Raw genomic sequence first — 15,930 nt, forward strand, 5'->3', positions numbered from 1 at the left:
TTTACTTGTCCCGTGTCTTTTACTCGCCTACGGCTCATAAAAGACATCTCGGGACTCGTAAATAACACACTCTTCACACTTGGATTGAAATGTACTATTATGGAACTCTAATTGAAGCTTCAAATAGATAGCAAAAACTGTAGGTAAATATTATTTAGGGTTCATAACTACCTACCTAAACTAAACTATAAAATAATAAGTAGGTAATGTAGGTAAGTTCTTACCAAATAAGTTTTCAATAATTTATGGCTAGTAAAATACTTTAGGTACTTTACTTGACGTTATTGTGGGTGCAGTTAATAATTATACTCATTTTCCCTAATTGGAAATAATGATTTGATACAGAAATAATAATATGTGTGATATCTAGTAAGCGACATTCGAACTTTAAAAATCCGATCCTGATTTAATATATATACTTCTTTAATGAGAGTGCGTAGTTTTAAAACTACGATCCATGAATCTAGTATTAAACTGGATTGGGCATGAGTGGTGGGGATAACTGACATAACGGGATAGTCTTATGTATCTTTCAGTAGGAGTAGTAGCGAAAGCGCTATTATTGTTTGTCCTTCCTTGTCACAGTCTCACATTTTTTTTTATTCCCCACCATAAATTAGTATGGATTATGGTGGGCAACAAATAAATTCGACCAATCATAGCGTCGCATTGCGTATGTTTTGTCCCTCACGGAGGCACGCGTAGACCACTTCTATAGGATGCTACCTTCTATGCTGCGATCAGATATTGTGATCTCTTGTTTTTTTAAATATTATTGTACATATCTACGAGCGCCACCTCTTGAGGGGTTGTAGCGGCAAAAACTACACAGATCTGGCTAAAATTTATACGTTAGGGGACGAGTAATGTATACTAGTAAGTACCAAACAGATCTACTGCCATCTACTGGTTATAAAAATAACTGTTAACCAGACTTGCCTCCGAAAATGTTGCTTATAGGCGACATCTACCTGAAAACATCAAAACGAAGTTCAGTTATCACGCGACACATGAAGGGTGAGAGAACAGAGAGAAAGCTTACCCGCTTTTACGACGCAGCGACAGATGGCGCTAGTGGTTCTAAAATTCAAATGCAAACCAATATTTCGATTGTAGCGGGGTTTCTATGCGAAGTAAATATTAAAACTAAGTGTTTTTGGTAGGTATCTATTGACCAAATTATTTTTATCAGTTTCATTGGGTGTTAGTTTTGTTATGATACTTAATTACGTTCTCACGGTTTAATTACTTTGAACGTAACAATTAAAAGTTTACAACACCAATGCATCTTCAATAATTTATAATTAAATTGAAAGATAACATCAGCAAACCTGCACATGGCAATTAGAGACGGTTAAAAGTTTAATAACATACTTATGCAGGTTGATCGTAAGGCGTTCGATGTATATTTAGTAAGCCAGAAGCTCCCGCGGAGAGAACACGCGTCCCGTACCCCCATGTAACCGAACACGTGCTTTTACGAAAAAAAAACAATAGAAAAATAATGACAAGAAGCGACTAAAAATTACAATAAATTAATGTGTTATCAAGATAAAACCAAATGACGTTACCTGCTTCCAATTTTAAAAGTGGAATAAAATTGCAAAATTTTGTAAATGAAGTGCCCTGTTAAATATATTATAAATATTATTTTTGTGGTTGTTACTGTGAAGTGTTAGTAATGTGTTTGGAAAGATATGTTTTGTGTTTCCTATTATTATTTATTGTGATGTCCGTTGGCAAGGAAAAAAATGGAGGTACCTACGTTTTTGTTATGGTGGGAGACTAAGGGAGTAGAATCCGTCTAAGGTCTAAGCTAACTCGCCGCCGATACAAAGATGTGTGGAAGGTTCATATTTTCATAGAAATTTCACATTTATGATGACCTTTCCGCACTTAGTCATTACAAATGCCATGCAGGGTTAGCTTGTTCCGACTCTAGATTATTCGGTAAATGCGTATTTTCGAAGTACCTACCTAATATAATTATTTTCATATAGGTATATCGCTAAACATCGTTAGTAAAATATTGCGCTGAACAGAAAATCCCATTTGCTTATATTCCTTCTTTCAGTCTCAAATCCCCCTTTTCGTCCCTCAAATGAGGGAATTTATAGCAACGGGAACCCAGTACCATCACTCCCTAAATCATACTTTATATTTCCTGTCGGAAACAAGAAAACGTCTCAATGAATTATTATGCATTGCGTTATCGTTTCGAGGTAAACAAGGAAAGTTATAAAAATATGATTAAGGTGTTTTTTGCACTTGGTGTTAGAAGGATTCCAATGAAATAATTCAAATCGGAGTGAAATAATGGTCTCGAAATAGTCAAACATGTGAAAATGTTGTTTCAGACATTCAACATACAACAGAAAAGGAAATCCGACCGGAATACATACACCCAGATGGCCTTTTAACCTTTGACCCGTACCTATCAGACATAAAACCAGAAGCCGAAGATGATGACTACATACCACTGCCTGAAAACGACGAAACAATAGACGGTCTACCAATATTCTTAATTGAACCAAAAAACGCATATGTTATGAGAACAAAACCAGCCAGTCTCCTATGCAGAGCAGCTAATGCTTTGGAAGTGTTTTTCAAATGCAATGACGCTAGAAGTAACAAAGCAGTGCAGTTTGAACACGTCGATCCTCAGAACGGTGTGAGGGTAGTGGAAGCTGAGTTAAATGTGACCAAAAATGAGATTGACGATTACTACGGCGGCAAATTCGGATGCGAATGCCTTGCTTGGAATAGTAAAGGAAGAATTAGGAGTCAGGCGGTGTTCATTGAATATGCATGTGAGTGTTTTTGTTTTATCATATGTTGATGTTGTATGCATCGCAGGAGGTATCATGTAAAAACCGGCCAAGTGCGAGTCCGACTCGCGCACGGAGGGTTCCGCACCATCAACAAAAAATAGAGCAAAACAAGCAAAAAAACGGTCACCCATCCAAGTACTGACCTCTCCCGACGTTGCTTAACTTCGGTCAAAAATCACGTTTGTTGTATGGGAGCCCCACTTAAATCTTTATTTTATTCTGTTTTTAGTATTTGTTGTTATAGCGGCAACAGAAATACATCATCTGTGAAAATTTCAACTGTCTAGCTATCACGGTTCGTGAGATACAGCCTGGTGACAGACGGACGGACGGACGGACGGACGGACGGACGGACAGCGGAGTCTTAGTAATAGGGTCCCGTTTTTACCCTTTGGGTACGGAACCCTAAAAAGCTTAGAAAACAGTTTGTATTAAGTTAAGTATCCTTAAAACATGGACGTTATAGATAGATTAGATAGTATACATTTCATCCTAATTAGTTCACTAATTTAGTAGCTACCTCAAAGATAAGGAAAGGAATTTTAATTGTAGCTTAGATTTACTGCTCTATTAAAATATAGTTTTAAACTCTAGATCAAAACTAAAATACAAGAACGTACAATGGTACAAATCATTAAAGTAATAAACTTTATTAATCGACTAATTCTCTAACCAAGCAGTAAAATTTATAGCTGCTACCTTTCGTTACGCTCAAATTTTGGGCCATTCTAAATTTCCTTGCAGATGAATAATTATGTAAATTTTGTCATTAGGGCCGGGATTTAATGTCCATGTTTATATGCATCAACCAATCAAAATATTGCGGAGTGAATTTTAATGTGCCTCGCACTCGATTTTGGGTCTTTAGGGAAAATCGAGTTAAAAGCTGCCGGAGAATTCAAGCCAGAAATTTTCCATATCGATTACTATGATCTCAAGCTTCTAAGGTACCTGCGTTGTTATGACATAAATTAACGTTAGCAGTTTAGATATAAATGATATGATATTTAAAATTTACAACACAAACATCTGTACAAAAATTATAAATAATTTAGTTACTATTTTGTAAATTATATTCACTGGTAAGAATATGGATTTCATTAAAAATAACACAAGACGTGGTTGTGCTACCTACTTAAACCAGCTCGAACGTGCATTCTTAGATTGTTCTTTGTACTAAGTTAGAATATTTAGCGATGTGACAGACATACAGACCGACTGAGTCCCACCATAAGGGTGCCATTTTACCTTTTTGGTACGGAAACGGTACCCTAAAATGATTCATTCCAATAAGAGTACCTAAAATACATTCAGATTTCATTACCTACAGTATTAAAATTTTCTCAAACCATAACCAACAAAAACGCCAACGTGTCAATGACAATACCTGGAAAATAAAGGTATTGTAAACAATGAGTATTGTCTAGACGACGGGTTTGTGGGAAAGGAAATTATTCCGTGAAAAGGTATAGTGTCAGTAACGATAAAGGTATACATTACACACCTAACACAGCACCTACTAAACTAGCACCTGAGCAATTGAAGGCCAATTCGTTAGTACGCACAGTAAGATTGAATAGCAGAAGTTTACCGACCAAAGTTGGTCTCCCTCGCCGTAATCCTAAAACTTTTATCTTTAACTAAGAAACTCAGACATTAGCCTATGAATCTTTATAATATTTATATCTTAGAGAGCTAGCAGATAGCACTGCCAAAAATCTGTTCAAAGGTAAATACACCTAGGTCCAAAGTGCATGGCCATTTCAAGAATGAATTCCATTCATAATGTGTCCATGCAATTTTGCAGCTCGCTATCCATATTTTAGTTTCTGCAAATATATAAATAATATTCAGAGCGACAGCCTATTACAATGAAGTTCATTAAAATCCGCTAACTGGAGAATGTAGGATAAATATTTCAACACAACCGTCTCAATAGAGACAAAGTTAAATATATACACTAAACCGTCAACACCCTCAACATAACTTGCGGCACAAGTCAAGCGCGACGCCTCCCATCTAGTCGCACTGTCACCCGACTCCCGTCATCGGAGTCATCACTGTCACACTATGACGCGCTGACAGTACGACGAAACAGTTTATTAACCAACAGTCTGAGGTGACGTGTTTGAATTATTGTCTGCGACGTTTTTCGTATACTTATTGGAAATGAGATTGGATTCCTGATTTTCGGAATACTTGGAATTACTGAAAGATAAAAAATATACTTACATATGAAGAAGACAGATATCAATATTTTTATCGTATGTAGTAGGATATCTATCTAACATTAGTCAGTTAGTTTCTCCATAGATGGTTTAAACATAATATTTAAAAAAATTGGTAACTATGGAAAGTTTATTCTAATCATAATATCTGGTTTAAAGAGCTCATGACCCCTTGATGGCAGTTTGTAAACATTATATTCTATATCTAAGAAACTTTTAGGATTGATAGTACCTACTTATATTATTTGTAATTGTAGTACGTTAAATTCAACATCTCCTTTCATGGCACTTGGATACCGCAAACTCTCTTCTATCCATCTATTTTGATTCTAGTGAGCTAAGCACAAAAAAGCTTCAAAACCCTGCAACTTTAAATAAGTGACACTCTCAATTCTGGAATAGTTTCATTTATAACATCCCTCAAGGCACGAGGGGTGGGCACCATTACTGGGAGGAAGCATTTCCGCTCGTTAACTTGAGCACTTTGCTGTTTGATACAATGCTCACTAGCCCTTATTCTGGGGTGCAAATCGTTAATGGGTTATGGTCGAGAATAATCGTAAATATTAAAGAGACTGGGCGAGACAGAAAAACAAGGATAAGAAATCTAATGTGGCTTTTATGGAGACCCCTGTTTGCGAGATCTTGTTTGTTTCGAATATTAGATAACAATATAATTAAAACTTTCATTTCATTTAAGTCCCTTTTACCAGTAATTTGACACAATTAAGGCATTTAATTAAAATATGGATCAATCTTTGTCGATCCATTCGTTGAAGAGTTATCTACGATAGCGCAGAAACCAAACATCTGATCAGACATAAATTTCATAACTAGCATGTTTCTAGCCATTGAGGGTTTGTAAAAACAAAAGCAAAGCGTATCGCAGAAACTTGTGATACAAATCATACAATCCGTATAACATAATATCCTACGATGTTTCTTGTTCCCCTAAAGATATCAAGAAGTAGTTTTCCAACTTCCCCAATCAAAATACTAGTCTGTACGTTGCGTAGGGGGTTAACAATACAAACAGGGATGCAATCGATAAAGTAAACAAAGCTGTTGTCTTCGTACAGTCAGCAGCAGAAGTTGCTAAGCGGGCAAGGTGTTCAAAATTACATTGACACGGTCTTATTCTCTTAACAATAAAGTCGCGTAAAGATCATTTTGAACACCTGGCCCGCTTAGCAACTTCTGCTGCTGACTGTACGACGTGATGCTTACTGCTTGTTTGCCTACAGACATCAAGAAACAGTTTGTCCAGCATCCACAATCAGTGACGATCGAGGCGGGGCACAGCGTGACGCTGCGTTGCGTGCCACCGCAAGCGGCGCCGCCGGTGGAACTCAAGTGGACAAGGAACGGAGTACCCCTAGACGTTAAGGAGAATATGCTACAGCTAACAAATATTGGGTTACAGGTAAAGCAAATTTTAGGAAACCTTAAAACATAATAAACAGAAACCGCTTACTAAAACCTTAAAAACTGTTTGCCATTAAAAAAATGTTCAGCTTACTCGTAACTGAGAGGATCGTAATAATCACCGAAAAATTAACCCTTGTTAGGTTGTATTTAAATTCCTCAGCTAAATGTTATGAAACAAATATAAGTACCTATACTTAGTCCACCCATCACCACTCTACACAAATATACTTTTAATGACATTTATGCCAAATAAGGGCACTCAGACACATCTGTCTGCAACCGTCGGGGGTCACCTGTTACATTTTTAGTTCAAACCCCACCCGGTGCCTATCCCCTTTTTGTCCCGAAACATGCCTTTCTTCAAATAGTAACCTGATGTACCCGTTTCGTTAATTTATGTACCCCTGCTCAGTCACCGTGGGCAATCAGTGAGGCCTGTCGATCCACCTGAACGACTGCTGGCGTATGATTGTGTGGCTTAATCTGTATAAATGGAAATTAAAGCTGATCTAGTTGATTAAGAATAATTAAACGAAAGCCTTTCATTTAAAGTTCGAAAACCTTATTATGTTAATGGTAGTTGAGATATGTTGAAAATCCTGGAAGAATATTTATTTTAAATTGTACAGGATATGGCCAACTATACATGCGTCGCTGAGAACATTGCAGGCCGCCGGGAGTCTGATGTTGCTGTCATATCAGTATATGGTAAGTTAACAAGACAAATATGTTTGTCGAATACATCTTTTAACTGGTTATTACCCATTTTTGTACAACTCTGACTACGAATTCATATTAAGGTTCTTTTCGGGTTTCGGACACTTACAGCAGTTACAGCTTAAAAGGATATTGCGTATACTGTTATGTAGGTACCTAGGTACCGAGCATCTCACCACTAAAGGTTTCTTCCTTATTAAACCGTATCCTGTCACGCAAAATTTGTACCGTTTGTGAAATTAAGGTCCATATGTGTATAATAGTAATTGCACGATGGTTCCTGTTTGTAATCCTTTTGCTGATTTATGTTTTGCGTTTCTGTAATTTTAAATAATTTATTATGTCGGCTTGTAATGTGCAAAATACAATGCAAATATTGCTTTTATGAAAGTATAGGGTTACTTTCCGATTGCAACGATAAGTGCAAAGCGTACGTGGAAAGCTTTTCTCTGTAATAGGTACACTAGTGTTGCGAGTTCGGTACGAGTTACAATTGTTTTTAGTGAATGGCGGCTGGTCGGACTGGTCGCCCTGGCTTCCGTGCCGCTGCGGCACCGCTACCAGCGGCCGCCGCCGCACCAGAACCTGCACCGAGCCTGCCCCGGCCAATGGCGGGGCACCCTGTAGAGGTCAACAGTCCCAGAATGATGAGGACTGCCTGAGCTGTCAAAATGGTAAGACGAAAAATGCCATTAAGCAAAAGCAATCGCAATGAGCTCAGTTCACAATAACTTGACAGTGGCATGATAACTGTCACACATGACCGCTGTGATAATATTACAAAAAAAAATATGGCATAACAAAAACACGTGAATATCACTACCAGCAACCAGATATATTTGACAATTAAGAAAATTAAAGGCAAATTTTAAAAAAGAAAGCCTTTTCTGTAGCTGGAAACTAAAAAAAATATAAACTTTTAATTTATAATGTTTAAAAATATTACTAGAAAAACTTGAGTTCGTAACGCATTTTCCATTAAATCGAAGTGGCTATTACCATATATGTATGCACTAGAGTGCAGGAAGTTAACAGCTTTCATTAAGGAATCAGGTCCCTATTAAAGCGGCACGCTGAGTCTTTTATAATAATTAGATTATTCAAGTTCTAAACGGATGCATTTAATGGCTGTGAGAAGCTTCTGTTTCGCTACTTACTTCAGCTTTAAATGTTCTGTGATCACAAGACATACACTATCAACCGGACGTTTGCCTTTTTGTCTTTAAACGAATAAATACTTAAGGAATTGCAAATGATTGCTGTAAAATATATAATAAAAAGTGCTGAACCTTCAAATTGGAGGTGCCACGTTAGACCGCAATGTTTTTACAGGAGCTTGGTCTGCCTGGGGCGGTTGGTCGTCTTGCAGCGAGGACTGCATGAGGGTTCGACGGCGGCAGTGCATCAGTGGGCTGGTCTCGTCTTGTTCAGGCACGAGTCTGCAGCACGCCGCCTGTGTTGATGGATTGTGTTCTACTGGGATGAGTAAGTAACATGTTTTATTTGCAACTTGGTATATTCATAAATTGTGCCTCAGAGTTTAAATTTCAATGCTTAAAAAATTTCATTTATCTAACAGGGGTGAGTAAGAACAACCTCTCTCTCTACATCGGCATTGGTATGACTGTTGTCATTTTGGTGGTGGCGGCCGCCATCTTCTACGTTTGGTGTAGATACAGAAACTCAAGGCCAGGCTACATTGCTGCGAGGTCAGGTAAGAAAAAAATAACAAAAATTACTAAATTAAACATAAAAACTACGAAGCAAGTCCACATAAAACTGACGGACTGTTCTAAAAAGTTCTAGATAGCCGGGAAAGATCTATGTTTATAATAGGAACTTTGATATCTCATCATCATCATCATAACTTAAGAGCTTTGCTCTTGTCGGTGGAGTAATCGCCGATCATTTCTTTCTTGTGCCAGTCTTTTAATTTCCTCATACGATGCATTATTTTTTATTTGGCTGAGATTTCGTCTCCTGTCTCACTACTTGTCTTCTTCTTTGATATCTCAAACAAGGAATCTTACAAACTGTTTTGTACAGTAGCAAATAAAATTAAGCATTAAATGAAGTAGGTTCAGATATACTTCAGTTTACAATGACGGAAACATTTTCGGTACAGGTATCCCAAAGACGTATCCGACCCGGGACAAAGCGGTCTCCGGGCCAGATGTTACCAGGTCCTGCAACGAGTACTGGATGCAGGGCCCTGACAACCATTACGATATGCCGCACGTGCGAGACAGGTACCTACTGCAATTTAAAAAAGTATTGATTTCTGATTGTATCCACATTAATTAATGTGTCATATTGCAATAAGACGGCCATTAAGTTTTAACGAGAATCGAATACAAATTTGACAATTGTCCCAACCAAAACTATAGTAGAATACAACTAATATAAATATTGACTACAGACTAGGTTTTTGACCATTTTATTCTTAGATATGTCTTGTTATACATTTCTAATCATGACCACGTTTCATCATCATCAAAACCAAAATCATGAAACGTGACCCTGTATAGTTTAACAATTTTTGATATGCAATATCGTCGCTATACTTACTCAACCTCATATCTGCAACAATCATTTAATGGAAATGTCGCTTTTCTCTCATTCGGAATACGGGTGTTTTTGTCATCAAATGAGTGTTGCAGATACGAGGTTGAGTAAGTATAGCGGCGATATGTCGTTCCCTTTATTTATCATGTAAAACAAATTGCCGGTTATCGATCTGCGTTTATCAATATTGCTCCCTTCGCTAGCTATTCGTCGCCCTTCGGCAACCGGACCCGGCAACCCTCGTCGGCCGGAAGCAACCACTACGAGATGAAACCCTACAGCCCTTCCGGCGACTCCGCGTCTAGTTGCTACACGAACTGTGAGTATACTTACTGAAGAAATTTGTGTCAATGTAAGTCATAGGTGTTTTCTAGTTATTTAAGTATTTATATTTATATATTATAGGTATATATCGTTTTCTAAGTACCCACAACACAAGCCTTTTTGAGTTTACTGCGAGGCTTGATCATACAGGTATTTACGAGTGCTTAAACACCTTATTGACTAAGGGCCACTTGCGCGTTTTAGGGTTAGCCAACTAATTTTCAAATTTAGGTAATTTTAAAAACTTTTACATACTTTAAGTACATCCTTTTTTTATTCCAGTTTAGAATACATTTTATTAATAATTTACTGTATTTGTAAACGATTTTCACAGATTAATGACATTTTGTATGAACCATTGTCGTTAAAAATATTTAATTCTATTGTAATATTGAGTAACGGCCACTTTTTGTCTCGAAATAGCCACTCCAAAAATATACACAAACGAGTTCAGTGATGTTCACCCCTTTGGGTAACGTGACACTGATAGATCTAATGTGACGTGCCGGGGTGAGGTGTCATATACCCCATTACCCTGGGGTAATAAAAGTGTTACACGCCGCGACGCGAGTATTTTGTTTTTAGCCAGTCAGGTTCGATATTGAGGTGATATTGGCTTAGAGAAAATTAAATTATGGATAAAAATTTCAAAGTAGGTAAATAAAATCTAGTTTTATTGATATCTTGTATTAAAAACAGTGTACATTCCTTATTCGTTCACTTTATTCCATTTAAATCGTACGAGTAGACCTTATGACCTCAAAGTACAAATTATGCACCAGTTAACCGAGTTAACCCTTCGTATCTATTTAAAATCGATTGTTTAAATTCTTCGCTGTGATCAGTGCTTTTTCGAAACAAAGTGTGTAGGTGTATAAAGCGTGTACATACGTTACCCACTTCCATGATTTATCACCTCCTTAAATAACTTACCTCAACTATTTAAATAACTAATTGTAGTTCGTTTTTTTAGCATTAGAAATAAGGTAAATAATCTTGACGTGTCTTTTTATTGAAAAACACGTTTTAAAAATAAATAATGGCAAGTATGTAACAATTATGAATCTAATACGATCATTTATATTCTTCTGCTTTCATAAGTAATAGTTACTGATTTTTAAAAAGCGTTTTTAAATTATAGCTGGTCAACCAAATCTTATCAGCAAAAAAAGGCGCGAAATTCAAATTTTCTATGGGACGATATCCCTTCGCGCCTACATTTTTCAAATTTGCCGCCTTTTTCTACTGTCAAGATCTGGTTGACCAAGTATAAAATACATGTCAAGATCGCTTACCTTCTTTCTAATGCTAAAAAAAAACGAACTATAGGCGCTATACCTAACTTTTATTGACATATAAAAGCTAAATTGTTTATCAAAAAACCTGTCTGCTTTTACAGTAGCCTTGTTTGTATTGTAGTGCAGTAAATGATGTATTGTATATTACATAAAATCAATTCCTGCAGCCAGAACAATGACGTCACGCTCCAGCGAGTGCTCCTCCCAGCTCGCTGAGTTGGTGACGTCATCACCCAGCTCCGCGAAAGTCGACGTCGCCGTCACGCTCCCGGCAGTTCCTCTGGACTCCAGTTACAGGGAGAAGATATGCCTTACTGTTGTCAAATAGACTGTTGTTACGTAGTATCAGGGTGAAATATAATGTAAAAGCTGTATTTGGTTCGTTTCCAACCAAATTTGCTTGGATAGAAGTCTGCTATTAATAAACACCTATTGCTAATTATATCTTTGGCCTCTAAAGGATGACTCACGTTAGACCGGGCCGGGTCCGGGCCGGAGCTTCCGGCGCTTCGTTTTCTATGGAAAGCATCACGTGATCACCGATCATCTGTCATAGAAAAGTAAGCGCCGGAAGCTCCGGCCCGGACCCGGCCCGGTCTAACCTACCTCCGTTGTACCTAATCCTTAACACTTCACTTGTCGTCCGGTGAACCGACAAAGGCGCTCGAACAGACTATGTTTAAAACATAGAGACATGTTATCGTCTCATCACGGTACGGTCTTACAGGCAGCAAGGCAGCAACGTCGGTCGGTTAAGGTGACAGTCCATTTCCAACCGCAGCTGCACTACTGTTCATTTTACTATGGAAATTGATAGTAACAGCGACGCGTTCAGTACCAGTAGTGCAGCTGCGGTCAGAAATGGAATGTTACCCTTATAGTAAGACCGTCTGTTAACAAACAAAACAAAATTGTTTAGCTCTGTAGGCCTAGCACATAATTGGCGCGACAGTATCTCGCGGCGACATAGACAACCCGTCTTTTTCTAACTAAGATTAAAGAGGGACGGGTAGTCTATCTCGCCGCGAGATACTGTCGCGCCAATCATGTGCTAGCCCGGCAGCAAATTGTTACAGCTATTACGTTACGATACAATGTTAAATATGTATTGTGCTTTTTATTTTGTATTGTGACATATTAATATGAGTAAGGAAGCCTATCGTAATAAAGTGTATGTTACAGGCTTGTCAATAAATACGTAAAGGGCCTATGTCGAAGTTGAGTTTTTTTTTAATTAATGTGTTTTTGGTTTAATTACATGAAAAAATATGTATGCCTATTTTCAGATTACTAAAATACTTTAAATTCATAACAAACGAATAATAATAATTTTTACTAGACAAAAGATAACTTTTCTGACTAGTTAATCACCAGCCATTGGTCATTAATAAAATAATAGGAAATATTATACCTATGTAATTACTACACTAATAACTCAACACAGTGACGGCGTGTCCAGCAATTTGCCATTTTCGTTATTTGGGGTCAGGAGAGAGTAACAGCCCTTTTGCAATAGACTAATTGGAAAAGGCCGGATGCTTGCGGGTAATAACTTCCGCGATAAACTGTGTCTAGTGCCGCTACTAGACATGCACCGAAGCCATAGTAATTGTCGATTATATTTCTAGCGACGTTTCTCGTCACGGAACTGTACGGCTACCATCAGTTTGGCACTGACATAAACGCCGTCGAGAACGTAATTTACTTTCTATACATCTCACTCGTACTCGCATATTAGTGCAAACGAGATGTATAGAAAGTAAATTACGTTCTCGATAGCGTAAATGTCAGTTTTGACACTGGCAGTGACTCATGGTACGGGCTCTGAAGAGAGACGGTACTTACAATAAGTTATGGACGATACTAAAGTTACTTTAGTACGTGTCGAATGCACAAACATACCTGCTAATATTTGAATTTCTTTTATATGCTCACTACAAAGAATTTCAAATAGAATAGTTGAACCAAACAATGACGGAGTTCCTTAATATTAAATAAACAAATTAAAACACGTTACCTACTCGTAGGTACTTGTACATGCGTCTAGGTAATATCATTAATTTTCCAATTGCGGCCAAATATTGCAACTATTTTATTTAATAATGTACAGTGTCATCTGTTTATAGTTGCCCAAAATAATCAAACTTGTTAAATAGAGCGTCGAATACCTACCTACCTAGTTAAAAAAAAACTTTAATTTATTTATTTGTGTAAGTTGTAAGTTTTGAACAACGCCAGTTTGCATCTCTGGCTAAAGAGTTTGATACACATTCCTGAACTTAGTAACTAACGATAGGGACACAGCGATATAATACGTTAGACACTTTTGGTTTTTACACCAGTGTTGCGTTCGTCAGTTACTAAGTAGGAATATGTTACACAAGCGCTTTACCTGATAGTGTACCTATTAAGTGTTTATTTATTTGCACCCTTTTTATTTCTTAGTTCTATGTATTGTCGGTTTGTTATAGTTATTGTTTGTATTTGCACTTTTATTACAAATCTTTGAATTGTTCCATTTTTGATAAAATAATCCATACCTAACCAATTACACGCAATGTATACGTTTATTTTCTTGGTGTTAAATTCTGTTAAACAGACTTAATTATGTCGATACATACTTTTAATAAACCCACATGTTTATTCAGATAAATTGTAACTCAATGTAACTTAATGAAGAACATAAAGTTGGAGCCCGATTCTGACATTATTTTCTTTTTCTGGTACTGTTATGGATTTGAACTATCAGCTCAAATCCACAACACACAGAACAACAAATTAAAATTAAAATAGTTTTTTTGTGGATTTAACCTTTGATTATTTTTATGTTGTCAAATCCATGTGCATTTAAATTTAATAAAACTGTGTGTGTAATCACTTTATAATTTAGTAATTATATTTTAATTGTTTTTAATGTATTCCGATAAACACAACTGCATTTATTTGTAAGCGAAATTGTATATAGTATTTGAATAAACTGTGATATTTAATAAACATTTTTAAGAAGCTGTAATGTTGGTTTCTACTTTCATTTTATCGACCTGAGTGATATAAAACAGAAGGATATATAATTTAGAGTGCCATTAAAGCTATATCCGACCACCCACTAAAAGTGATATATCAAAACCTTTTAAGATCGTATAAGAGCCAGGCACGGCGTATTTATAGTATCCGACTTATGACTGACGTCTGTTCTTTGCGTTCAAGTAAGATAGGGTAACCGTATAACTAATAAAGATAAAGTTTCGATTACAAATTGTATTCAACTGAATTGACCCTAATAATATTAACCTTTACTTAGAAGAAAGTAGGTACAGAAAGTACAGATAAGCCTCTTGAAATTAACCATGGTAATTACTAATTATTGGATTGTATAACTTACGATATGACATATTTTCGGATTTTATTGAATGCAGAACTCAGCAAGAAGTCACAAATAAATCCAAGTTAGGTAGAGCTATCAACAGTTTGTAGGCTTTTATAACGAAGTCTGTCAGTCAAATAATAACAAATGAAATACTTATTCGGCAAATTCAATATGCATTTCCTATGTAGCCTTATGTATTGAAAACTAGCAATAACAGTTATATTTTCGGCAGTTCCGGTCGCTAGGGATTCGATGTGCCATTTTCATTTCCCCTCTCTCTCGTAGGGGATGGATGTCAAAAATTAAAATTTATGAAAATCGATCCAGTTAGCCATAAGTAATGTAAACTTGAGTTACTTTAGTATTACAATAATATTGCTGATCGTGTCGCAATCGTATCGTGCATTCTAAATCTGATTTATTTGAAATAACAAATTAGAGTTATTTCTGTATCAGGCCATTAGTCAAACTCGAGAGTAAATCACGAGTTCAAAGATGGCGGCTCGCGTTTGTCACTCGAGATCCGTTAATTGGGACTTGTTTGGGATGTAACAAGGAACGGGTTGTCTGTTTGAGCTTTAATGATCATAAGTGGGGATTAGTATTAGGTAAATGGAAATCGCACACCTATTAATACAGTTTTTATCCGACTGACAAAAAAGAAAGGCCATTAAAAATAAATAAATAATGGAGCTAAAACTTACGGCTTGTCAGTATTCACATCTTAACGGATAAATAAACGTACCTAGTCACTCAACTTAGATGTTAGATGTCGAAATCCACACTGCAGCACGCCAGTGCAACCTCCGAAGCATGACTACAGAACTCAAGTACTCTTGTTTTACCACGTGTAAGGTAGACTTCGTGATGACGAAGTGTACTTTACACGTGGTAAAACAAGAGTACTCGCCTCCACCTTTTCCAGTTAGGCTGCTCCAAATATGAGCATGATATTTCACTGTGTCCTACCTAATAAGGTGATTAGATAATGACTCTCCATCCGTTGCTCGTCTGCTCATAAATTTGCTTGCGCGATAAGACATGCTACAGTCCACAACTTGCTCAAGTAAGCTCAAACATGGCACAGGTTGGTAACGAAATAAACGGACATTGCATTATCTAAACAAAATTTTGGTACTTAAGCTTTTGGAGATAGGTACATGTTTCCAGAA

The 15,930-nt window shown here is 36.9% G+C and overlaps 1 protein-coding gene across 2 annotated transcripts; it reads left to right on the plus strand.

Annotated features, from left to right (window-relative positions):
* Positions 1-1,234: 1,234 nt before the first annotated feature.
* Positions 1,235-11,786, plus strand: LOC134650031 (netrin receptor unc-5-like). Of its 2 annotated transcripts, none has more exons than XM_063504853.1 (10): positions 1,235-1,621; positions 2,358-2,810; positions 6,304-6,482; positions 7,117-7,195; positions 7,708-7,878; positions 8,537-8,689; positions 8,784-8,918; positions 9,330-9,453; positions 9,973-10,088; positions 11,559-11,786. In XM_063504853.1, exons 2-10 carry the CDS (start codon positions 2,549-2,551, stop codon positions 11,717-11,719), a joined length of 1,380 nt encoding a protein of 459 aa, XP_063360923.1. In that variant the 5' UTR covers positions 1,235-1,621; positions 2,358-2,548; the 3' UTR covers positions 11,720-11,786. The 2 variants fall into 2 exon arrangements, with proteins under 2 accessions (XP_063360923.1, XP_063360922.1); XM_063504852.1 differs by having other exon boundaries at positions 1,612-1,757.
* Positions 11,787-15,930: the final 4,144 nt, after the last annotated feature.

This window comes from Cydia amplana, chromosome 8 (assembly GCF_948474715.1).
Source record: "Cydia amplana chromosome 8, ilCydAmpl1.1, whole genome shotgun sequence".
Classification (NCBI taxonomy): Eukaryota; Metazoa; Arthropoda; class Insecta; order Lepidoptera; family Tortricidae; genus Cydia; species Cydia amplana.